The sequence below is a fragment of the Lucilia cuprina genome, chromosome 4 (assembly GCF_022045245.1).
Source record: "Lucilia cuprina isolate Lc7/37 chromosome 4, ASM2204524v1, whole genome shotgun sequence".
Lineage (NCBI taxonomy): Eukaryota > Metazoa > Arthropoda > Insecta > Diptera > Calliphoridae > Lucilia > Lucilia cuprina.
The window spans coordinates 82,044,695-82,070,293 of record NC_060952.1 but is presented as its reverse complement, the minus strand read 5'-3'; the positions used below and the strand labels follow the sequence as shown (position 1 = coordinate 82,070,293).

At 29.1% G+C, this 25,599-nt stretch overlaps 2 protein-coding genes across 6 annotated transcripts in view; both read left to right on the top strand.

The window, feature by feature from the left end:
• LOC111684771 (protein Malvolio) overlaps nucleotides 1-18,295 on the top strand; it is a 36,534-nt gene extending 18,239 nt beyond the window's left edge. The window contains exons 6-12 of one of the 5 annotated variants that reach the window (XM_046948713.1): nucleotides 1,260-1,415; nucleotides 1,529-1,687; nucleotides 1,968-2,413; nucleotides 2,486-2,601; nucleotides 2,685-2,776; nucleotides 6,639-6,709; nucleotides 17,897-18,295. In XM_046948713.1, coding sequence (XP_046804669.1) covers nucleotides 1,260-1,415; nucleotides 1,529-1,687; nucleotides 1,968-2,413; nucleotides 2,486-2,601; nucleotides 2,685-2,776; nucleotides 6,639-6,709; nucleotides 17,897-17,951 — 1,095 coding nt within the window. In that variant the 3' untranslated portion in view covers nucleotides 17,952-18,295. Of the gene's footprint in view, nucleotides 1-1,259; nucleotides 1,416-1,528; nucleotides 1,688-1,967; nucleotides 2,414-2,485; nucleotides 2,602-2,684; nucleotides 2,777-6,638; nucleotides 6,710-7,272; nucleotides 7,460-9,470; nucleotides 10,096-10,316; nucleotides 10,623-10,702; nucleotides 10,759-17,896 lie in introns of those variants that run through there. The other 4 variants (XM_046948715.1, XM_046948712.1, XM_046948714.1 and 1 more) reach the window with 4 other exon arrangements.
• A 3,814-nt stretch (nucleotides 18,296-22,109) lies between these two features.
• LOC111678480 overlaps nucleotides 22,110-25,599 on the top strand; it is a 9,810-nt gene continuing 6,320 nt past the window's right edge. Inside the window, exons 1-3 of the mRNA XM_023439850.2 lie at nucleotides 22,110-22,179; nucleotides 22,246-22,732; nucleotides 22,852-22,972. Of these exons, the coding sequence (XP_023295618.2) occupies nucleotides 22,110-22,179; nucleotides 22,246-22,732; nucleotides 22,852-22,972 (678 nt within the window). The remainder of the gene's footprint in view (nucleotides 22,180-22,245; nucleotides 22,733-22,851; nucleotides 22,973-25,599) is intronic.

The window sequence follows — 25,599 nt, the reverse complement described above, 5'->3', positions numbered from 1 at the left end:
CTCCTAAAGTATAATAAAAACAAGATTCAATTGTCCACTTTATAGATTACGAGGGGAGAATATAGTGAGCTTCTTCTGCTTTACAAAGAGAGCATTCGTGAAGAATGTTTAGAATTTTGTGCAATTTACTAACTATTTAAAACTAAAGCATCGACTTTTGGATCTGTATATGTCGCACATCCTTTATTGTTTGCTTTCTGTTTTCAAAAATATAATTTAACGAAAATATAAAAAAATTTCCATTACATTTCTTTGCAAACTTTTTCTGCGAATACATTCATATCTTAATTTTTTTTACTATTTAAATATTTAATAAAGACACCTGTTATAATGAACTTTATCGTCTGATTTTTCTACGAAACAAAAAGTTGTCACATTCTTATCTTTAATTTAAAAAAAAGATATAAAATACATAATATAATTACTTTTAAAATTTACTTTGATGCTTTTAACCAAATAATTAGTGTGATAGTTTATGGTGTGCTCTATAATATTTAGATAAAAGTTTTAGGTTTGCGAAACGATTTTTAATGGCTTTCGGAGAGTAATATCTTCAAAATGATCCGTATAATGAGATAAATTGAACAACGTTTTAAATCTAAATTAGGAAATATTTAACAGACATTTTGAATTGAATTTTGACAGCCTAAAGTCAAAAACAGGCGACTCACTTAGGGCGGGTTTCTTACTCCTCAGTTAAACTAGGCTTAACTTGCCGTTAGATTAAACTCGGAAAAAATTTAGGCGGACTTTAACCGATGATTGTGTTTTTCAGTTTTAGATTTAAGCTCAGTTAACTTTGTAAGTATTGCCAACTTTTCACTCAAAAAATAAGCAATGAAAAGCTCTGTTTTTTGCAAATAATACTTTTGTAAAATGAAAAATTTTTGGAAAAATGTTAAATAAACATTCGAAACAATAATAAATAAAACAAAACAAATCTGAAAATTGTAATTTACTTAAAGTATTAAGTTTTTGTTCTTCTGAAATCATTGTTTTATTGTTTTTGTTAATTGTGTTTTCTCACTTATAACTTAAGTTTAATTGACCAATAACACTGAGTTAAACTAAGATAATAACTTTACTGTTTACTGAAAAACACAAAACATATATTAAACTAGGTTTAAGCTAAGAATGTAGATTATCTTTATCTGAAAAACTCGCCCTTATGAAATTACATATTTAGTTTTAAAAACTCCAGGAAATTTATGAAAAAGGAAGAAAATCAATCTAATATTTAAATCTCATTTTACTTTCAGTACATTGTTTCGGCACCTAATCAAGGTGAGGTTATGGAAGGTATGTTTGTGCCCTGGTGTAAGGATTGTAACTCTGAAGTTCTACTGCAGGCAGTAGGCGTAGTGGGTGCAGTTATTATGCCACACAATTTGTATTTACATTCGGCTTTAGTCAAGGTAATTAAAACATATAAATGGAAAAATAAAACGAACAAAACAAACTAATCAAACAAAAACAATTAAAAAAGTGACACGTTTTTTTTTTAAATTTTTTATAATATTTATTACAGTCTCGTGATGTTGATCGTCGTCAGCCCACAAAAGTACGCGAAGCAAATTATTATTTTTTCATTGAAGCCTCAGTCGCCTTGTTTGTTTCTTTTATTATTAATTTATTTGTGGTGGCGGTCTTTGCCCATGGCATGTATGGTAAAACTAATAATGATGTGGTAAGTTTAGAAGAAAACATAACATAACATAACATAACATAACATAACATAACATAACATAACATAACATAACATAACATAACATAACATAACATAACATAACATAACATAACATAACATAACATAACATAACATAACATAACATAACATAACATAACATAACATAACATAACATAACATAACATAACATAACATAACATAACATAACATAACATAACATAACATAACATAACATAACATATCTTAAATAAAAAATAATAAAATTTGTTTTTTATTTAAGCTACAAGTTTGTCAGAATAAAAGTATATATGAAGATGCTAAACATTCCTTTGTGGACAATCAAAATGGTACCGCCATCATTGATGCTGATCTCTATAAGAGTGGTCTCTTTTTGGGTTGCACCTTTGGTGTCGCAGCCATGTATATTTGGGGTGTAGGCATTTTGGCTGCTGGTCAATCTTCCACTATGACCGGTACCTATGCTGGTCAATTCTCCATGGAGGGTTTCTTGAATTTACAATGGCCCCGCTGGCGTCGTGTTTTGTTCACCCGTTTAATTGCCATTGTACCCACTTTCTGTTTGGCTCTCTTCAGTAAAATGGAAGATTTAACAAATATGAATGATATTTTAAATGCTGTAATGTCATTACAATTGCCATTCGCTGCCATACCAACGATAGCATTTACTTCGTGTTCCGCAATAATGGGTGAATTTGTTAATGGAATGTAAGTGATTAGGTATTCATTTTTAATATATTCCTTAATATTAATACGATTTTCTTTTTCTATTTTCTTTAGTGGCAATAAAATTGTTTCAATATTATTGACAATTGTTGTTATTGCTGTTAATTTATATTTTGTTATCAATCAAGTGGAGGCTTTAAATATTGAGGGTGGAGTTTTAGCTGTAGTTTGTAAGTGTTTTGCTTCTTCCTTTTTTATCGTATTCTGTTAAATGTTTTAATGTAATTTTTCTTTTTATTTTAATTCACTTTAGGTATATTTGCCATTTTATATTTATTATTTAATTTATACCTTGTGATACATATGGCCGCTTGTATGGGCAATAAAACTCTTATGAATAGTCGGGTAAGTAAAAATATTAAATATTTTAATTTATTTTTAAGAAGTTTTTTGTATGTATTTAGTTTAAAAATACTTAGAACTTTTAAATTTTCTTTTAAAATGTAAAGTAAAGCTTGAGTTTTTAACAGCGCGAAGACGTTTTTATTTAGGTCATCTATAAGTTCAACTTTTAGACTTTTAAATAAATGTTTCAGCCTTTCCCAATCCTTTAGAAAAGTATACCTTTGTTTCGTGTAACTTTTTCAAATCTTATTGATCCAGATATTGTTTAATTGACATTAAAATTTTTCGAAAATGTCGAATTTTCGAACATATTTCAAAACAATATTTCTGAAAAATTTTCAAATTTATTTCAAAAAATTTTCAAATTTACCTAAACATTTTTTAGTTTTAACATAGGGCAGGTTTCTTACTCATCAGTTAAACTAGGCTTAACTTGCTGTTAGATTAAACTCGGAACAAATTTAGGCGGACTTTAACCGATAATTGTGTATTTCAGTTTTAGATTTAAGCTCAGTTAACTTTGTTAGTATTGCCAAGTTTTCACTCAAAAACATAAACAATGAACAGCTGTTTTTTGCAAACAATACTTTTGTAAATTGGAAAATTTTGGAAAAATGTTAAATAAACATTTAAAACAATAACAAATAAAACAAAACAAATAAAAAAATTGCAATTTATTTAAAATATTATGTTTTTGTTCTTCTGAAATCATTGTTTTATTGTTTTTGTTAATTGTGTTTTCTCACTTATAACTTGTTTGGTAGTTAGTTAGTTAGTTAGTTAGTTAGGTATTTAGTTAGTTAGTTGGTTAGTTAGTTAGATAGTTGGCTAGCTAGTTAGTTTGTTAGTAAGTTAGTTAGCTTGGTAGATAGGTAGTTAGTTAGTTAGTTAGTTAGAATAAATTTTCACTATTCAATTGGATAGGGATTCACTGATGAAATCGCTGTCTTCCTTATCGGATGTATGTTTTAATGATTAAGCCTGGCTACAGGACGTAATGGAGGTCAATTTTGCAAACAAATATAGCTTATTAACTAGTCAGATGACTACACTATTGCCTAGTGTATAAAGTAAACTATTGACTGGGGATAAACCTATTGACGTGTCTATTAACTAGACTATGTAGTAGTCAATTCACTTGTTACTCTATTGGCTAGTGTACACTCTAGTCCTTTGACTGGTCTATTAACTTCTGTATTCTATTGACTAGTCTGTGAACTACCTACTGATGATTACATTGTGTAGTCTATGACTAGTCAATGTAGTAGTCTATACGCTTCTATACATTGACTTTTATCTTTTTGAAATCTATTTTCTCCTTACATTTCTTGGAGTCCACAATTGACAAGTGTATAATATTGTCATAGCAGAAATCTTGATGTCATACTTACTCTCAAGATCAATAGGTTAAATTCGCTCTTGAAACTGTCAGGTTAAAGATTCTTGGTACTTTCACGATCCAAAAAGGATAAATATTCCCCTTTAAAAAATGTGGCAAATTTGATAACTGTTCTAATCTCTGGATGTTTGTTAATATGTTTATACCCAAAAATTTCATAAATTCTATGATTCAATATATTCAGCTGCAAATACTTGTTATAATATTAATGTTATCTGTGATATCAATATAACATCAACTAATTCCCCCAAAAATTTATGATTGCGCAACATTAACACTCTTTTTGTTAGGATGTATGTATGTTTTTTAAAACATCAGCTGTTTTAAGTATTAGACCAATTATTAAAATGTAACATTTAAATATAAAATTTATAACTTGACATAAATTTTAAAACCTTTTTGTCAAGTAACAAATGAAAGATAAAATAAGCTAACGAAATCTAACGCTTTTTTAGTCATGTATTTGATAACAAGAAATTATTATTTATGATAAACTTGATTTTCTTACAAACATTAAACAAATTTCATTTAATTGTTGCTAACAGTTGAGTTTCGCAAGTTGGTCTGTGTATAGGAATTAGCTTTAATTCTAACAAATTGACAAGTATTTTGATGTATTATTAAAATATTTTGAAATTTTAAATAATTCAGCATTTTTTTTGGTTGTTAAAGTTTGTAATACATACAATGTTGCTACGAAGATAATAAAAAATAAAAAACTTATTACACGTGCAAAATTTAGACTAAAATAGCTTTTAGTGATGACAAGAAGATTGTTAATTTAAAAGAAACAAATGTTTATTAAGAACTAAGTTTATTTATTATATCAGATATAAACGTTTGATAAAATTAGTTAATGTTTAAGCATTATAAATTTATATGGTTTGTTACGAAAAAAAAACAGCAAAGTTGGCGGACCTTTAACTTTGATTAGTCGATGGTATTCTGATTAATCAATGCAGTGTTTAGTGGTCTATCGACTAGTCTACTCAACGGCGTATTGATTAGTCTTTTCTATAGACTAGACTATAGATTATACTATAGACTAGACGTTAGACTAGACTATAGACTAGACTATAGACTTGACTATAGACTAGGCTATAGACTAGACTATACTATAGGCTACAAATTGATCAGGCTGTCAATTTTAGACAATATTATAAACTAGAATGTAGACTATGCTTTAGACTAGACTATAGACTTGCCTATAGACTAGCCTATAGTCTAACCTATAGATAAGGCTATATATTAGACTATAGACTAGACTATAGACTAGACTATTAGACTATAGACTAGACTATAGCCTAGACTATAGACTAAACTATAGACTAGACTATAGACTAGACTGTAGACTAGACTATAGATTAGACTATAGATTAGGCTGTAGACTAGACTATAGAATAGACTATAGAATAGACTATAGACTAGACTATAGACTAGACTTTAAACTAGACTATAGACTAGACTATAGACTAGACTATAGACTAGACTATAGACTAGACTATAGACTAGACTATAGACTAGACTATAGACTAGACTATAGACTAGACTTTAGACTAGACTATAGACTAGACTATAGACTAGAATTATAGACTAGAATATAGATTAGACTATAGACTAGATTATAGACTAGACAATAGACTAGACTTTAGACTAGACAATAGACTAGACTTTAGACTAGACTATAGACTAGACTATAGACTAGACTATAGACTAGACTTTATTCTAGACTATAGACTAGGCTATAAACTAGACTATACTATAGGCTACAATATTGATCAGACTGTAGACTTTAGACAAGACTATAAACTAGACTGTAGACTATGCTCTAGACTAGAGTATAGACTTGCCTATAGACTTTTAACTAGTCGATAGTATATGAACTAGTCTATTGACTGGTCTATTGTGTAGTTCATGGACTAGTCTGTTGTTTATTTACTGGCCTATTAGTCTATTGTCTATTGATTAGCCTTTGAACTAGTCTATAGACTAATGAATGCACTAGTCTATTAATAAGTCGATAGTATGTGGACTAATCTGTTAACTCGTCCGTTGACTAGTTGATATTAAATAGAGTATGGGCTACTCTAGTCCATGAACTTGTCTATGCTCATAGTCGATGCTTTAGTCTCTTGAGTAGTCAATGCACTAGCCTATCTTCTGGTCTATTGACTTCTATATTCTACTAACTAGCTTGTAGACTAGCCTATTTACGGTCAAATTGACTAGTCTATGGACTAAACTATTGAAAGTCCAATTGACTAGTCTATGGACTAACCTATTGAACTGCTTATTGACTAGACTATGAACTAAAATATTGACTGGTATATTGTAAAGTCTATGGACTTATTTATGGATTAGACCATAAACAAGTCTATGGAATAGTCAAATGTGAAATTTCTAAAAATTAAAAACAAATTATAAAACAGTTTTTTCTACCAAGTATCTTTCTATCGTTTACAGTGGGTCCAAAAATATGTTCTACCCAGCCAAAATAGTTTTTCGATTAAGAATGCCAATTCCGCCTATGCAAGGTAAGTTTAGACTATATAATTTATTGTCAAAAGATTTTGTAAAAAATTTATATACAAAACTACACACGATGCACCTATAATAAAAAACACACCTATTATTTTTCACACACACACGCACAATTTCTTTACACAAACACTTACACGCACATTTGCACATAAAACACATACACACACACAACTGCTTATAATTTAATATTTTAATCTAGAAAAAGCACCTCGAAATATCTCTTAAACTAACGCGTTCTTTTCGTAAATGATGTTTTTCTTCTTTAAACTTTATTTAACTTTATATACTCTTAACATATTTATATAGTTTCGACTTTCAAATGGATATGTTATTCTTAAAACCCTAACCGGGTTGTATTTTTACGGTCTTTATTTGATAATTTAAAGTTTTCTACGCTCTTTACTTACTATTTCTTCATCTTCTATCTCTTCTACTATACTATCTGCCTTTGGTATGTTATTGTTTTTCTATCTTTTTTTCTTTTATTCAAAATTTTTCATATTTTAACTAATTCTTTTTCAACATTTTTGAATTTCTATTTTTATTTTTCAAACAGTGGTGTTTCCATAGATATAACAAATAATGCTATTTGTCCACCTATTAACACAATTTCGGAAAAAGTTCCTAATACTACTAATTAATTAAATGATTAATACTCATTAGTTAGTTTCATTGTTATATATATTTCAATAATATTAATTAACAAAATAAATTATAATTAACAGCGAATAATTTATTATTTTTTTTACTAATTATCCTTAAATAACTCGTATTATTGTTAATTCTATTAAATAACATTTTATGCATTTAATATGTGTGATAACTATTTGTAAATATGTTTATTAATTACTAACATTTATAATATAATCATAATTATAAGTTTAAATTGTAATTAACTTTGCATTTATTTAGTATTATATTTGATAAGTTTTCTGTTTGTTTATTTGTTTTATGTTATTCAATTTGTAAATGATCATTATGAAAAAACAGGGTCATCCAAAAATAAAAAAATATAAAATTATAATTAAAAAAAAACAAAATATTTTTAACGGATTCAGTATTGTATACTAGACTAGGCTTTAGACTATACTATTTATTCGACTATAGACTTGAATATAACCTAGAGAAGAGACTAGACTATATGGCGAACTCTAGACTACACTATTAATCAGACTCTATATAGACTGTAAATAGACTATAACTAGACTATAAACTATACTGTAAACTCGACAAGACTATAAACTAGACTATAGACTAGACTATAGACTAGACTATAGACTAGACTATAGACTAGACTATAGACTAGACTATAGACTAGACTATAGACTAGACTATAGACTAGACTATAGACTAGACTATAGACTAGACTATAGACTAGACTATAGACTAGATTATAGACTAGAATATAGATTAGACTAGTCTATTTTAGACTAGCCTATAGACTAGATTATAGACTAGACTATAGGCTACACTATTGATTAGACTATAGACTATATTGATCAGATTATAGACAAGACTGAACTATACTAGACTGTGGACTAGACTATATACTAGACTATATGCTAGGCAAAATTGTAGACTAAATACTAGAATAATGTCTAGATTGTATGTTGAAATATACATACATAAACATGCAAGTCGGCTTGAACTCCCCTGTAATGAGTACTGTCGCATGCATTTTGTATATGTTATAGTGTTCATAATATTTGTGAAATTGCCAAAACGATTTGTAAGTGCCGGTCCACACTAGGAAACTTTTTTTATGCGTCGGAGGGATAGAATATCATGTTAGAAGGCGTATTTTTCGCCATGTGTTATTATTAATGAAAGATATTAAAGTGAATTATATATAAATTAAAACAAATGATAGTGTTATATTCGGCAGTGCCGAATCTGGTATACCCAACATCAAACTCAATGGCGTAAAAAATGCTCAGTTATAAACATCAGCGAATCTTATTTGAGAGGTAGGATAAAACGAACGAACTTATTTAAAGCGAATTTTATCACTAAGAAACCTTATATTGGTTCGCATGAAACTTATGTTTGTAGAATTTCATCGGGAGTAAAAAAGACAGGCCGATATCGCTATTCACGATAATTTAAATTCATTGCTCGCTCTTTTTATGTGGTTTGTAGTCAGTGGTTGTAATTGTAATCAAGTTTAAGTGTAAATATTTAAAGTACACTTTGACCTTGTTGACACTTGGAAACTTTTTTAGGAAACTTTTGATTTCTGTGTGTGAGAGAAAGAAATATCAACCATCTCTTTCTACCACACACAAAATCAAAAGTTTCCCAGTGTGAACCAGGTCTTTCATTGCGCTGTAAGATCAGGTCGATGGTGAAAGGTTTTCTTCATATAAATGGTGAATGTTTCATTTATAATTCATTGGCATTTGGTGTGTTTTTCATTAAAATTCATTTTATTTTTTGTTTTTGTTTTTTTTTTATTGTTTAAAATCATAAATAATTATTAAATAATAAAATTTTTCTATCTTTTTCAATCTACATACTATAACTCTGTACCCATCATGTCTATATGTTTGATGTGTGTTTTTTTTTTAATGTATTTTTGTTAAAATTACATAAAACTTTTAATACAATACTACATACAACATACAACTATAAAACATACAAAACAAAATTGTGGTTATGTTAAATTCCAAAAATTTGGAATATAAAATTTTGAAATTTTAATATTTGGAAAATAAATAAAAATTTTACTTTTGGTGGATGAAAAAAAAACAAAAGTTTTTCCTACAATTTGCAAAACTACAATTAATTAATAAAGTTAAAACGTCAAAATAAACACTTATACTCGTTTTACACATGTGTTCATACTGTTCTATTTACTTATATGTTTCTTACATGTTTTATTAATTTCTTTTTTGTGGAAATTTCTTAAAAAAAAAACTAAATTAAATTGATACATTTTTATATAAATTTCTTTCCATTTAAATACAATGTGCTTCTTAATAAACTCACAAAATATATACATACTATATATGAAAACTCAACGATATTAAAATGAAATCATCATCAAATCAAAAACAAAATCCATAATTATAAAATATTATGGGATTTTTATATAAATAATTATTACTTTTAATGGAAAAATTCATCAAAAATACACACACACACACAATGAATTCATTAAAAATTATTTATTGAAAATTCTATGAATTTTCGCCACGCTTATTGAATTGTATACGAATTTGAATTGTATTGGGGGCCATGTGTTCTTTTCAAAATGAAATAAATTTTTAAAATTCATCATCAACCATAATGACTGACTGGGGTTTGCCAAAAAAATTAATAAAATAATACAAAAAAAATCACAAAATGAAATCACAACAAAAAAAAAAAAACGCCAAAACATCATCACTGTAAACATCACCATCGATTGATCGACCATTCACCATATAATACACACCAATGCTTGTGCTTAATTGACAACCGTTTGCCACGCCCATCCTGCCTTAAAAACCATAAACGCCCACCTGCCTTTGTAACTGCTGATGAAATGAAAAATTTCTTATGGTGTGTGCGTGTGTGCGTGCTTGGCGTGTGTGTGTATTTGTTTTTATTTAACTGCAGTGAGCTGACCTTATACGATACCGGAAGTCCTATATTTTCTGTTTCTTATCGTAATTATTAATAATTTATTAATTTATTTCATCTTTAATAACATTTCATATTAAGTTTTTTTTTGTATTTTAAATAAATTTTTCTTTAAGCTTGTTTTTTTCAAAAAACATTGTTTTTGTATAAAAAAAAGAAACTTGTAAAACTCGCATTCATTTTTCTTGTAAATTGTAATATTTTTTTTGCTCACTTTTCAAAATTAAATCAATTTAAATATTAATATTTATATATTTTAATTTTGCCTGCTGTATTTGTTTTTTTTTATTTATGTACAAATTATTGTAGTTTTTTATTTAATATTAATTTTTTCCAATTTTATTTGTTTTTCTTTTTTTTAGCAATTTATTTAATTAATTTTGTAAATTACAAAATAAAATATGAATTTAGTCATTTTGTTGTAGTGTCTGTGTTTTATTTATATTTTACACTTGTATTTGTTATATATATATATATATTTTGCAACACGATCTTGTATAAGGAGTGAGATCGAAAAATTCTTAACATACATATATGTTTATAAAAAAGAAACCACTAAACTTACAGCTTTATTTTTTTTTATTTGATTCAAATTATTATTACAATTTACAAAAAAAATATTTTTATAGTTTTAATCACTAGTGATGAAATTTTGAACCCTTTTCGGAAACCCTTCCATTAACGTTTTTATAGTGCTTTCTGTCACTTTGCTCGAACATGTAGTCCATCTCCGTTTAAAATCTACCACACTTTTGGACACCTTTTTTGTACTCTTCAATTCTCTTTTAACAAGAGCCCAATATCTCTCCACTGGCCTTAGCTCCATGCAGTTTGGAGGATTTGCCTCTCTTGGTACAAATACCACATTATTGTTCTTGTACCAATCAAGGGCTTGTTTACCATAGTGACAGGATGCCAAGTCAGGCCAAAAATAAGTGGACACATTCTTATGAATGGAAGCAGCCTTTTTTGTAAACATTCCTTGATGTAAATTTCGGTATTTATAGAGCCCGTTGTAACAAATGATTGGCTTCTTTTGCCGCAACTGCATATTGCTTGCCATACCAAGAACTTTCTGGGAAATTTTGTCTGCTTTTGGGTCCTAAACTTTTCTTCAACATTCCCTCGAGCATCAGCAACATAAAACTTTTGACCTGGAAGTTGCGAAAAATCTGCCAGAACATACGTTTCGTCATCCATTATGCAGCAAGAATATTTTTTTATAAAACTTGACTTCAATTTCCGTGCTCTGTTTTTGGCCTCTAAATTTTTAGCAGCGTTGCTGTCAGGAACTTTTTGAGCCTTGTATGTTTTTAAACCTGCATTAGCTTTAACTTTTCGTACCAAATAGTCCGAGCACTGAGCTAACCGAGCTGCTTTCCTACCGGATGTGTTGGGAGCTCTTTTGAAAATGCGTTCTATTTTTTGGCTTTAGAAAAATCATGTGGACCATTCCTTCTACCTGAACCAGGTTTTCTATCAACTGACAAGTTCTCCCGGTACTATTTAATAACATTGGAAACAGTTTGACGGCAGACCTTTGTTTGCTTGGCCAACTTTTTGTAAGACCAAGTTGGGTTTAGTTGAAAATATTTAATAATTTCAGTACGCACTTTTTGCTGGTCACTCATTTTAATCAGATTAACAAAAAAATTAATATAATTGACATTACACATAATAACTGACATGTTTTTCAAAGGTAACTTGATCAAAAAAAAAAATCAAATAATACTTTGGTTGAAAAATGTAATGTAAAACGTGTGTTAAGAATTTTTCGATCTCACTCCTTAGTTAGTTTTTGTTGTAAATTTAATGATAAATTCCCCATGTGATCTTTCTGTAGAATATATAAATGTTTATATTCTGTTCTATATTAAAGACAGATTTGTATTATAAATATGTAGGAAAAATCAAAAGTTAACTTGTCCCTTTAAGAGTCACAATTTCCGTGGAAGTATTACAATTTCAAAAGTGTCATAATATCTATGAACATAATGACATAAAATTCATGGATTTAAAGAAGTTTAATTATCATAAAAAATGTTTAATTTTTTCGAAATAGGTGGCGTGTCATAATGTCCAATGACATAGTGTCCATTGACGGTAAAACACACTATATTGGGTCATAGTGTCCATTGACGTTATAACAAATTTCAAAAGTGTCACAATGTCTATGAACATAATAAAGTTCATGGATGGTGGTGTTTGAAATAGGTGGCGTGTCATAATGTTTAATGACATAATGTCCATTGATGTTATAACACACTTACTTGAGTCATAGTGTCCATGAAAGTTATGACAATTTCAAAAGTGTCACACTGTCTATGAACATAATGACATAAAGTTCATGGATTTAAAAAGGTTTAATTATCATAAGAAAGGCTTATCCTAGAGAAGGTGGTATTCCAAAAAGGTTGTTTGTCATAATGTCTAATGACATAATGTCCATGGACTATGACACACTTAATTAAGTCATAATGTCCATGGACGTTATGACAATTTTAAAAGTGTCACAATGTCTATGAGCAAAATGACAGAAAGTCCTTAGCGAAGGTGGTAATCGAAATAGGTGGCGTGTCATAATGTCCATTGACGTTATAACACACTTAACTGAATCATAGTGTCCATGGACGTTATGACAATTTCAAAAGTATCACAATGTCTATGAACAAAATGACATATAGTTCATGGATTTCAAGAAGTTTAATTATAATAAAAAAGGCTTAACTTAGAGAAGGTGTTATTCGAAATAGGTGGTGTGCCATAATGTCCAATGACATAGTGTCTATTGACGTTATGACACACTTAACTATTTCATAATGTCCATGGACGTTATTAAAATTTCAAAAGTGTCAAAATGTCTATAAACATAATGGATTTAAAGAAGTAAAATTATGATAAAAAAGGCCTAACTTAGAGAACGAAATAGGTGGCGTGTCATAATGTCTAGTGATATAATGTCAATTGACGTTATGACATAGTGTCATAGTGTCCATGGGACGTTATGAAAATTTCATAATTTCTATGAACCCAATGACATAAAGTTCATGGATTTAAAGAAGTTTAATTATCACAAAAAAGGCTTTACTTAGCAAAAGTGGTATTCGAAATAGGTGTCGTGTCATAATGTCAAATGACATAATGTCCATTGACGTTATGATACACTTAATTAAGTCATAGTGTCAATTTCAAAAGTGTCACAATGTCTATGAGCAATACCTCCAGTCTGGCCGGGACTGAAAAATTGTTTACAGTCTACTGCTTGGCTTAGTCCTTGCATAGATTGCCATAGGTCTGACCAGCACCGCAGAATCTGGTACTACGGGTGGCCAGTTGCCCGCAGGACTATGTCGTGGCTGGTCAGTTGGTTGAGATTCCTTCGGGATTCACGTAGTGGCTGTGGTAAGTGGGGAGAGTAAGTGGCGGTTAAAAGACTGATGCATGATAATAGTCAATATTTCGGGTTAAGTTCGGTGCTGTTGCCGAAAACAACAGATAGCCCACAGAGGAGTAACTGTGGGACTAAGCGTTGGAAATGAGTTGGTATTAATTGTATATGGTACGGGATGAATGTGAGGTTCGGAGGTTCGATTCACCTCGACAGTCATGTCTACGAGCAAAATGACATAAAGTCCATAGAATTAAAAGGCTTTATTAACCAAAGATGGTATTCGAAATACCTCAGAATACCTGTAGATGGTATTCTGAGTGACACAAAGTCCATAGACATTTTGACACATAAAAGAGTGCATTTATCAAAAAAGTCCTCATAATTTAAAACACCTGCTCTCGGCCAAGGGCTGTCTATCGAAGACTTTAAAGGAATCTAAAAAGCAACATACGCCAAATTTAGCAGCAATTCTTTTCAGGATAAGTGCTTAACTTTTCTAAATTTTTAACACATTTTCCAAATTTTTTGAGTGTCCTATGGCCATGGACATTAGACGTGCACTGACACTTTTTAGTTTATCATAACGTCCATAAAAATTATGTCGCTCGACACTATGACCCATCACCAAATGAACCAATTATAAAGTCCAAGGACATTATGACACATATAATAATTGTCATAACGTTCACTGACATTGTGACCCTTACTTGGTGGATCATTTAAAAGAATCCATTTATCAAAAAAAGGCCTATTTAAGCGAAGAAAATATTCGAGATAACTCAGAATTTAAAACACCTGCGACCGGGCTGTCTATCGAGAGCACTTTTTTTAAAGAAAAATGCAACATACACCAAATTTAGCAGCAAGACTTTTCGGGATAAGATCTTCTCTTTCTTGAGTTCTTAACAAATTTTTCAATGCATCTTTCTTTTAAAATTGTCCCAATGTCCATGGACATTAGAAAGCTCTTAAGAATTGTCATAACGTCCACTGACATTATAAAACTTTTTGGTTTCCCATAATGTCCATGGACCATTATGTCACTCCACATTATGACACGTAACCAAATAAACTAATTATACTAGGTTAAGAAGAAAGTGATGTGACAGTCCTACATTTAATTATTAAACGGATCGTTCCGAAAATACATTTGACGTTGGAACGATTTAATGATTTGTTCTTGAATTGTATCTTCCATGTCTCTGGCAATGTTAAACAGTTTCACACGTTTAAATATAACGTGTAAAATTGAAAACGAAAATGTGTATAATTGTAATATTGACCTTTGACCCCAATGATTGTAACAGACATTGATTTAATTGGAAAACAGATCGTTCCACAGATAACCAGCAAAAAAAGAACATCCAAAGATAGGAAAAATAAGTAGAATTTACTTCATGGAAGTACTGAAAAAGACGTGAAGAAGTGATGATTTAAACACAGGCTTGTCACAAGTGGTGATAAATGTTATTCTTTTGGAAGTACTTCGTTTTATTTGGGTGCGTTTGACGTTGTAAAGATGAAGAACTTTCTTTCCAATTATTTTTTTTTTTCTGGGGACAAAAACATACGATAGATACAGCTGTTGATGAAGTGACAGTTTTTGATTTAATTGAGAATGGAACTTCTAACAAATTTGACAAGTGACACATTCTTGAAATATTTAAGGTCATGAAATTTGCGCAAGGTTAGTATAATTGGATAGTAGACCGGATTTTGAGGGTGTCAAAGTTGGACATTTTGGTCAAACAGGGTTTTATGCAAACATGGTTTTATTTTCACCTATTAATTCTAGCAAAAATTGTTCAGAAGACACAGGTTTTAAGATTATGATTTTCGAAGATTCTTACTCGATAGTTTTCCAGTCATATGAAGTTTTATTTTATTTCATAATCGCGGTACCACGCCCCCGATTGATAGTTTGCAATAGCGGTATGGTACCTCCCATGTTCACATGAATGGTAAAGTTCTTTGTGGAAAATTTGAAGATTCTAGATATAATAGTTGTTTATATATATGAAATTTCATATTTAATTTATATGGAAGGTACCACGTCCCCTACTATCCTAGTCCGCCAATTTATTCCCCAAATGTTCACATGTCAATGTTGTTTGCACACTTTTGAAAGTTATAGCTCCTATACTTTCTCTTAACGAATTTTTGTTTTTAATTCATATGAGAGCAGAATGTATTGAATACAAGGTGACATCACTAGCTTAGCTGATCATTGTTTACAATTTTGTATGTATAGATATTTATATAAGCTTAAACCGCACGTTTGTCAAACTCCATATAAACAAAAATTTTTGACAATCGTGCGGTTGCTCTTAAGTGCTGTTACCTTGTTAATTACACCGTGTATAAAAGGTTTCAAGATCAATGTGGATGTTAATTGTTATAGGTATTTTATTTTCAGAACACCCTGTTATATTTCCTCTTAATCAAAGTTATCGATAACTATTTTTGGGCTATGCAACAGGGTGTTCTCAGTTGTGATATGGAATGGAGTCCATGGAATTGTTAATAAAATGAATATGTGACAAATTCCAATAACTCTTCCTTCATCCATAAATATCCAATCTTGTCACCTTAAAGTGATTAATATATCGAAATAATGATTTAAATGTATTAGGTAATCCTACAAGTAGTTTTCCTTGTTTAAATAAATGTTATTTTAATACGGATATCGAGAATTTAAGTCAGCCATTTTTCTCTTGAACAACGTTAATTTGGCTATAAGGATCTGAAGAATGCAACTGCTACATATATAATCAACTTCAGTCAACAGAACTATGATTACTACCATGTTCAAAATTTTGATCATGTCAATTGGCCTCATTAGAAGTGTGATTAGAGGCCTATGGAATTTCTCTTGTGGAACCTATTGCTATTTATGAAATGAAAGAAGAAAACATCCAGAAAAGTTTTAGCAAATTGGACAGACAGAAAAAACTTTTGCAAAGCCAACGGGTGCGGCCACATGAATGAAATCGGATTTTTAAAAATAATGGAAATATCTGTTTTCCTAATAAAGCTATAATATGCCAAAATAAATTAAGTGCATTTAAATTATTTTTTTTAATAAAGAAAAGATTTTTTATTCTAAACTATTTACTGGATCATGATATATTGTTTCTGAAGACCTATAAGACGACAAAGGATATAAAGACATTTATTTGTTCGATGTTCTTTAACTGCTTTTAATCATTATCAAGTACGAAAGTTGAGTTATATCCGACTAAGTATGTTCTTTTTAAATAAACTTCAATTTTGTTGAAATATTATACTGAATCATAATATTTTGACTTTTAAAGGGTCTTTAACGACAACGGATCGATGAATATATTTTTTTTGATTATTTACAAGTACAAAAGTTCGGTTGTGACCGATTATATTCACCCTACATTGAAGCATTAGGTCGAGTATCAAACAATCTAACAAACTAACTAACTAACTAACTAACTAACTAACTAACTACCTAACTAACTTACTTACTAACTACTTAATTAACTAACTAAATAACTGACTAACTAGGATAGGGTCAAATTTGCCTCGTTTATTGGGAAAATCGCCATTGTACCAAAATTCATTGAATGATCAATTATGAGCTCCATATACAAATTTGTGGATCCTCCACTAAATCTCATTTAAAGATTTGAAAAAAAAAAATGTTAACATGATAGGACATGTCTAAATCGACTCGGAAAGTGGTATTGACTCGATTATTAAGATTAACGATCATGAGTACAAATCCAAAATACACTCCTTTCAATAGTTGTAATAAGAATGAATTTTGATTAAAGTATATATTTAGAAATGTTCTACCATTTAGGAATCTTAAAAAATTGAATTAAACAAAATTTCTGCTAAATGTTGTTTAAAAATGTTAACCCCTATTTCATAATACGCCCATATACATTACAGGGGGCTTTTACAGATGTAATACAACAATGCAACTGTATAAAGTTCACATGAAAGCTTAACAATTACATAGGCTTAAACTTTACTTTACCAAAAGCTTAAAGATAAAACAAAACACAATTACATACAACATTATTTAAACACAAACACACAAAGACTTATTTGAAAAATAAAACTTAATACACTGAACAAAATTATTTGAAAATATTTAAAAATTTATGAAATTTCTATATTTTCTTTACAGAATTGCCACAAATCCAGATGTTGAAAATGATATCAATAATGATGAAGATGCGTAGCCATTACTGGGTAGTATAGAAACAGATGATAGTGATGATGAAGATGATGATGATGATAATTATGGTGAAGAAGGTGACCATAATAATAGCAATAGTATAAATATACTTTTTGCCATTGGTTCATCAAATATCATTAGCTAGCATTCATTGATATTTCAAATTTCTAATACTAATATAATACAATTAAGACAAAACACATTTGAAAGAAAAATCATAAGAAATTTAGATAATTTCTATATAAAACTAATAACAACAACACCAAAGGTATAAATGATAATAATAATTATAATAATATAATGTATTTAAAACAAAACAATTGGCAGGCTAATGATAATTAGTCAAAAGAAGGAGGAGAAGAGAAAATTACTTAATTTTATGAAAATTAATTTTATGAAAATTAAATTAGAAAAAAAAAACAATAATTATAATTAGGTTTTTAAAATAATGTTATAAGTAAGATAAAATTGTGTTATTTTTTTTAATATATATTTTTTTTAATTTAATGAATTTTTTTAAAAGCTCTCTATTTCAAATTTTTATTGAAAAAATGTTAAGTGGGAACTCTGAAACAATGGGATATTTTAAATAAAATTTGTAATTTAAAAAAAAGTTATAATAGAAAAAATATATAAAATATCAAGGGATTATATGCAAAACTCTCTATCTTAAACATTAATAGTTTCTAGGTGAGCATAAAATCTGTTTATATATCGTTCATTTGTCAGATTTGTGATCAATTTTGTTGATTTTCTATAGGAAACTTCTCGGGAGCATGTCTTACAAAATTATTAAAGATTTGGATTCAAAAGATATCTGAGGACTTTAGAAAATTGGTTTTAATAAATAAACAAACGGACTTGGCTTGTTGTAACAGAATGGCTGTGACTGGATGTTCTTCCCTGGGGTAAACATTTTCGGTTGATACAGCTGTTGCTTTGTCCGATTGAGAATCGGGTCGTTCAGGAGCGGGGATTTTAACAAACATACAAATCGACCTCGCTTTTTGTTGTAACAAATTGGCTGTGATTGGATGTTCTTCCCTGAGGAAAAACTTTCGATTGATACAGCTGTTGCTGAGTTGATTATCTTTGGCTGAATAAGAATTGATTCGTTCAGAAGCGAACGAGGATTTAGATTAATAGACTTCGCTATCTATAAAAAACCAGAATAGGTATATACGACTAGAATTGAAGAGCAAACTTCAGCTCCCAAATCCTGCTATAACGCTATGCAAAACATAATTTTAGAAAAGTAGATTCAACATAGATGAAGCAATGGCGCTAAGATAATGTATTAAATGAGATTAAGAGACTTGAAATCAGCAGTTAAAATCTGACCAGATCATGAGGAACCTGTATCGAATGCATTTGATTCATTTAAAAAGGCCATTGGCCTAAAAATAATGAACAGAATATGCGGCCGTATATGAAAGAGTAATATTGTGCCCAAAAGTCCAGACCTTGGTCTATTTGACTACTTATTTTTTGATAGATGGGGAACGTTCTCTCTGGAATACGCTTCACTTTAGAACAAAATATATAAAAAGTTTATTTAGGTAGAAAATCTGACTAGTCTATTACCGAGAACTTGTACGGAATGAAAGTGATTCGTGTGAAGCGAGCATTGGTAAAATTTCTAGCGTTTAGAAAGAATGAAAGTGCCTTAAGTATAAAGGCAGAACGCATTCTTTCTCTGGGACGAGAACAGTCAATTTGAATAAAATCTGACTAAACCATTATAGGGATCCTGTATTAAATGTAACAGATTCGTGTGAAGCAAGCATTAGTCACATTTTAAGACCTTGCTCTATCCGACTATATTTTTCTATGCAGAAAGCTCTATCTCTGTGATACGCTTCACTTTAGAAAAGGTTATTTTGGAAAAGGTTATTCTATACAACTGATGATTCGAGCATTTACATTCACATATCGAGCATTTAAAGAAAGAAATGAAGTGCCTTATAGTACAGGTATTGCTCTATTTGATTACTACCTTTTCTACGCTTCACTTTAGTCTATTTAAATAGAAAATCTGAACAGTCCATTACTGAGATTCTGTACCGAATCTAACTGATTCGTGTGAAGCAAGCAATGGTCAAATTTTAAGCGTTTAGATAAAATGTTATTAGAAAGTTTTGCCTCAACCGCTCTACAATTTGTTTCGATCCACACAGAACGCTCTCTAGTTTAACTCTAGTTTTCGCTTATAAAATTGACAAAATCAATTAGTTTTCTCAAATATTATTATACATTGCTTAAAATTTTGCTCACATAAAACTCAAATTCATATAAATCTAACATAGAGAGTAATGAATATAATCCCTCCTAATATTTTTAAGATTTAAAGAATCGATTAAAATCGCTACATTGTTATTTTGAGACCCACCAAACAATTTTTGTTTCCAAAAAGTTATCAACTAAATTATTATTAAACATTTTTTTTAATTTAAAAAATTTCTCGAAATTTTTAAGTTTTTAAATTTATTATTTTTTTTTTAACTAACAATTTTTTTCCAAAAAATTTCCTAAACTACTTGTAGCAAAAGGCTGTGAAATTATTTTGTTTTTCAAAAATATCCTAAACTTTATAAACTAAATCAAGTACTTGAAAGGAATTCATTTTTCTATTTTAAAATATATTTTATTCTCTTCCTATTATCTCAAAAGTTTGTTTTACTTAAAACATTGAATTAGTTAAAAATAATTTACTTAAATTTTGTTTTAGATACATACACATATAATATATTTATTAAAATTTAAGTTAAAATTTCAATTAAATATTTTATATTTTTAAATTTGGTTCAATATCACAACACTGCGGGTGCAATGATTTATATTTAGTAAAAAAAATATTTTCCAATTAAGAAAAAAACATCACATTGAAATAAGTAAAAGTTTTGTAATTGAAATTCAATTAATGTATAAATATTTGTAATATTAAATAAAATGTGTATAATAAATGAAATTTAAAAAAAAAATCATTAAAATCTTTATGTAGAATTTATTTAAGATTGGAAAAGTATTTAATAAATTATTAAATGTTATAGATGATGATTTAAATATAGCTTCTTAATGGCAACTTGCAGTCAGACCAAAACCGAAAATTTGTCATACGAAATACAAAACTGTCAAAATGTTCCCCTCAAAGATTAGCAGATCGATAGATAGATAGATAGATAGATAGATAGATAGATAGATAGATAGATAGATAGATAGATAGATAGATAGATAGATAGATAGATAGATAGATAGATAGATAGATAGATAGATAGATAGATAGATAGATAGATAGATAGATAGATAGATAGATATATATATAGTTAGTTAGTTAGTTCGTTCGTTGGTTAGTTAGTTAGTTATTTAGTTATTAAGTTATTAAGTTAGTTAGTTAGTTAGTTAGTTAGTTAGTTAGTTAGTTAGTTTTTTTGTTAAAGGTGTTAAGTGCAAGCGTGTTCAGCATAGTTAAAACTCTCGCAGTCCCGTTAACTCCACCTTCGGTTATCGTTCAACCGAAAGTTATTTTGACGATTAAAATACTGTTGGTATGAAAAATGTCAATTTGACCTTAAGATTAAAAGTAACCAGACATTGTGATAATGCGGGTTAGGGTTATAAAAGTAAGCCCAATCAGTATTGGAGTATATCCATTATAAGTAGATAAAGTGATAAATCATATCTCATGTTGTGATGTCATCATTTTAAAACAAAATGAAAAAAAAAACTTGAAATTTACGAGAATTTATTAACTTTTTCAAGAGGCTGTGATGGGAACCCCTAATCAATACTACTAGGTCATGTCATAAAGTGAATAACATAATTACATGTAACTATTTCGCTTAATTAATAAAATTGCCTACTTACACTTCCGTTAATAGGAAGTAAGTATTTGCTATTAATCTAGTTTAACTTTGAGAAACTGCATTTATTAAATAAATTTCTAGTCGCAAAATTTTAATTGCAAAACAATTATATAAAGCACTGTCTGGGGACAAAATAGTATACGTTTTTTTTTTTTTTGAAAATCAATTAAATATTGATGCGTTCTTGAAGTTCGGAATATATAAAGCGTAATAAAAATGATTGAGATTTACAGTTGAAATATATTAGTTTATGCGTAAGTTTTAATTTAAATTAAAAGTTTAACTAAATACAATTCAAAATGGAAACAAAAATTCCAACTTTGTTTCTTATAATAGTCTTCTTTTTAAGAGGTGCATTCGCAGATTTACGTAAGTTTAAGAATATGGATTATATTTTTAAAGATCTGTAGTTTTTAAATTGTATTAACATTTCAGCACCTGAAATACAAAAATGTAAATCTACTAATAATGAAGATTGTATAACCAAAAGTTTTATGAAAGTTTTGGAACTATATCCTTATGGTAATGCTGAATTTGGTTTACCCAATATTTCCGCTATTACGCTTAAAGAACTTATATTTGCGGAAAGTGCGGCCGATTCACCAGTACAATTAAATTTTAAATTCAATTCTGTAGTCGTGGGAGGTCTGGAGAAACTGAAAGTATTACGTATTCAAGGTTTTGATAAGAATTTAACGAAACCTTTAGAACTTGATATCTTGGTACCGCAAGTCACCATAGATGGTGATTATATAATGAATGGTAAACTTTTACTCTTGCCCCTAAATGGCAAGGGTAAAGGTAAAGTGGATTTTAAAGATATAGTTTTCAAGTTCAAAGCAAAAATAGAATTGGAACAGCGAAATGATAAGAATTTTGGTAAAATCAAAAAGCTAAAATGTTGGTCCATAGAGCCCAAGAAGTGAGTGTTTTATTAAAGGTTTAAAATATATATATTGATTTCATTTTAAATTTTTCTATTTTCAGAATTGTTTTCAATTTGCAAAATATTGTTAATAATAATGCTGTTTTATCGGAAAGTATTAATGCTGTCATCAATGACAATTGGTTTGATTTGTGGAAGGAATTGAAAAAGAATACAACTAAAGCAGTTGAAGATGTTGTTACAAATATTATTAGTGGTATATTAAAAGTACTAGCGGTATCTGATTTTTATTCAGATTAAAAAGTTTTGTAATATTTCAAATATTATTGAAAAAATAAACGATAATTGGAACTGATTGAGAGGTCTCAATAGAAGTAAATTGTGGCTTCAATCGAAGTTCTTTTTAACTTCAATAAGAAGTTTCAAGAAGGTTTAGTTTTATGCTTAATCGTATAGTCCCAATTAAGTTTTAATTATAGTTTGATTTTAGGTTTAATCGAGGTTTGCACTGCAGCACTATTCAGCCCAGTAGGTCCCTTAAAATAGCATTTCAGTTCTTAAAAATCATACAATCAATCATATAGTCCATCATATTCTCCTATTGATTTTTAATTTGTATTAAATATTAATAGATATTTAGTTTAACAAATCGTTCGTTAAATTGTATTATTATAATATGGCATCAATTTAATACAATGCAAATATTTTAAAATGTTTGCACATTTTTAAAATGTTATATCAGGTTTGTTAACAATTAAAGTACATATCGCTTATTAACAACATTAAACTCAATATAACAAACATTGTTTGTTAATTATAAATTTTTAATAGTCAAATAATTAACAACGATTAAAACAAAATAAGTGTTGATGATAAACGCTATTTAATTTCCTAATAAAAAAGGGCAAAAATGAATAAAGATGTATGTCTATTTATACCCTACACTTTAGTGGGGTGGGTATATTGGGTTTGTGCTGATGTTTGTAACATACAAAAATATTCGTCCTATACCCACCTTAAAGTATACCAATTAGCTTAGAATCATTTTCTGAGTCGATTAAATGAATTTTGACTTAAAGGTCAAAATTCATTTACAAACCCAAATAACACTTTTAAATTCTACATAAATAATATTGAAGAAGACTTAACTCCCCCTACCAACATTTTTAAGGATAGTGCCATATTTTGCCCTACTCCCCTTTAAGCCCTCTTAAAAAATATCTTTTTTTGCCAAAAAAAAGTAAAAATATTCCGAAATAAAGTTAAAAAACAAACCAAATGCTTTATTTTTTTAAATAATCCCCATTTTTAACATACATACTGGCTGGTGTAGGGTATCATATGGTCGGCTTCGCCCGACTATACATTCATACTTGTTTTATATTGTTAAAATTATTAAGTATTATTATACCCTACCCCACTTTAGTGGAGAGGTTATATTGGGTTTGTCCTGATGTTTGTAACGCACAATAATATTGGTCCTATACCCAACTTAAAGTATACCAATCGGCTCAGAATCATTTTTTGAGTCGATTTAGCTATGTCCTTCCGTCAGTCCGTCCGTCCATGTTCACCTTGTAATCAAACTATAGGTCGCAATTTTGAAGATAATTCAATGAAATTTGGTACATGATCTATTGAAAATGGTTAAGATCGATACATTATTTCACCTAGCCCCCATATAACTGAACCACCGAATAGTGCTTGTAAAACTTGTAATCAAAATACAGGTCACATTTTTGGAGATAATTCAATGAAGCCTATTGAAAATGGTTAACAACGATCCATTTTTTCACCTAGCCCCAATACAACTGAACTAGGTATGCCAAACGGGAATTCCCGATTCCCGGAATTTTCGGGATTTGAAAGTACCGAAAACCGGGAATTTTAAAAATGAAATCCCGGGGATTTTCAGGATTTTAAAATCCCGAAGTGTTTTTTTCCTCTCAATTTATACATTTATACAAAAATAAGCAGGATCATAAAATTTTAAACATTTTGGACTATTTTTAAATCGAATTACATTATTCATTGAGTAATTAACTTAAGATGACTCTACTAAGTTACAAGCTGAAATATCAAATATAAAAATGGCAATACAGTAGTTTTCCGATTTAACGACCATTCAATTCTACGAACATCGCATTTAACGAACAAGCTAATTTTTCCTATTTAATACCTTAAATAACGAACAAAACTTGTTTTTTGTACTCTGTTTAACGAACTAATAAAAATATTATTATTTAAATTAAGATAAAATGACATTTATCCAAAATAACAAATAATCTAAGCTGTAGCAAGCGGTGCTTTTATACCCACAACTGTAACTCATTCTGGGTTCTTATTAAAGTTCGATGTAGCTATGTCCGTCCGTCCTTCAGATAATGACTTTAACGCTCAATACTCGCTTAACAATACGAGTACGTTATTAACCTTACCCTCCATATCAGGCCCCCTTAAGAAAATTACTTCAATGTTCATTACTCGCTTAAAAATGCGAGTATAGCGATGAACTTCGAGAAATAACTTTAAAGCTCATGACAGAATTAAAAATACAGCGATTAAATTCGACACCAATATGGTTTGAAGATGGGTATATAAGATTCGGAATTTTGTGTTTTGTGCTATTTTTATAAAAAAGAATTAATTTTTATAAAATACATTTAAAAAATATTTTATGTACCTATTTTTAATTATTTTCCTACCAAAAACCCACGTTTTACTTAGTACCACATATAACGAACTTTTCAATTTTACGAACAGGCCTGACAACATATGGGTTCGTTAAATCGGAAAACTACTGTAAATAGGCATAGACACTATCGGATATCTAAAAATAACAAGTAAGAAATTATGAATTAGTTTTCATAATAGCGCATTTAACTTGATTTGTACCTCGCCTT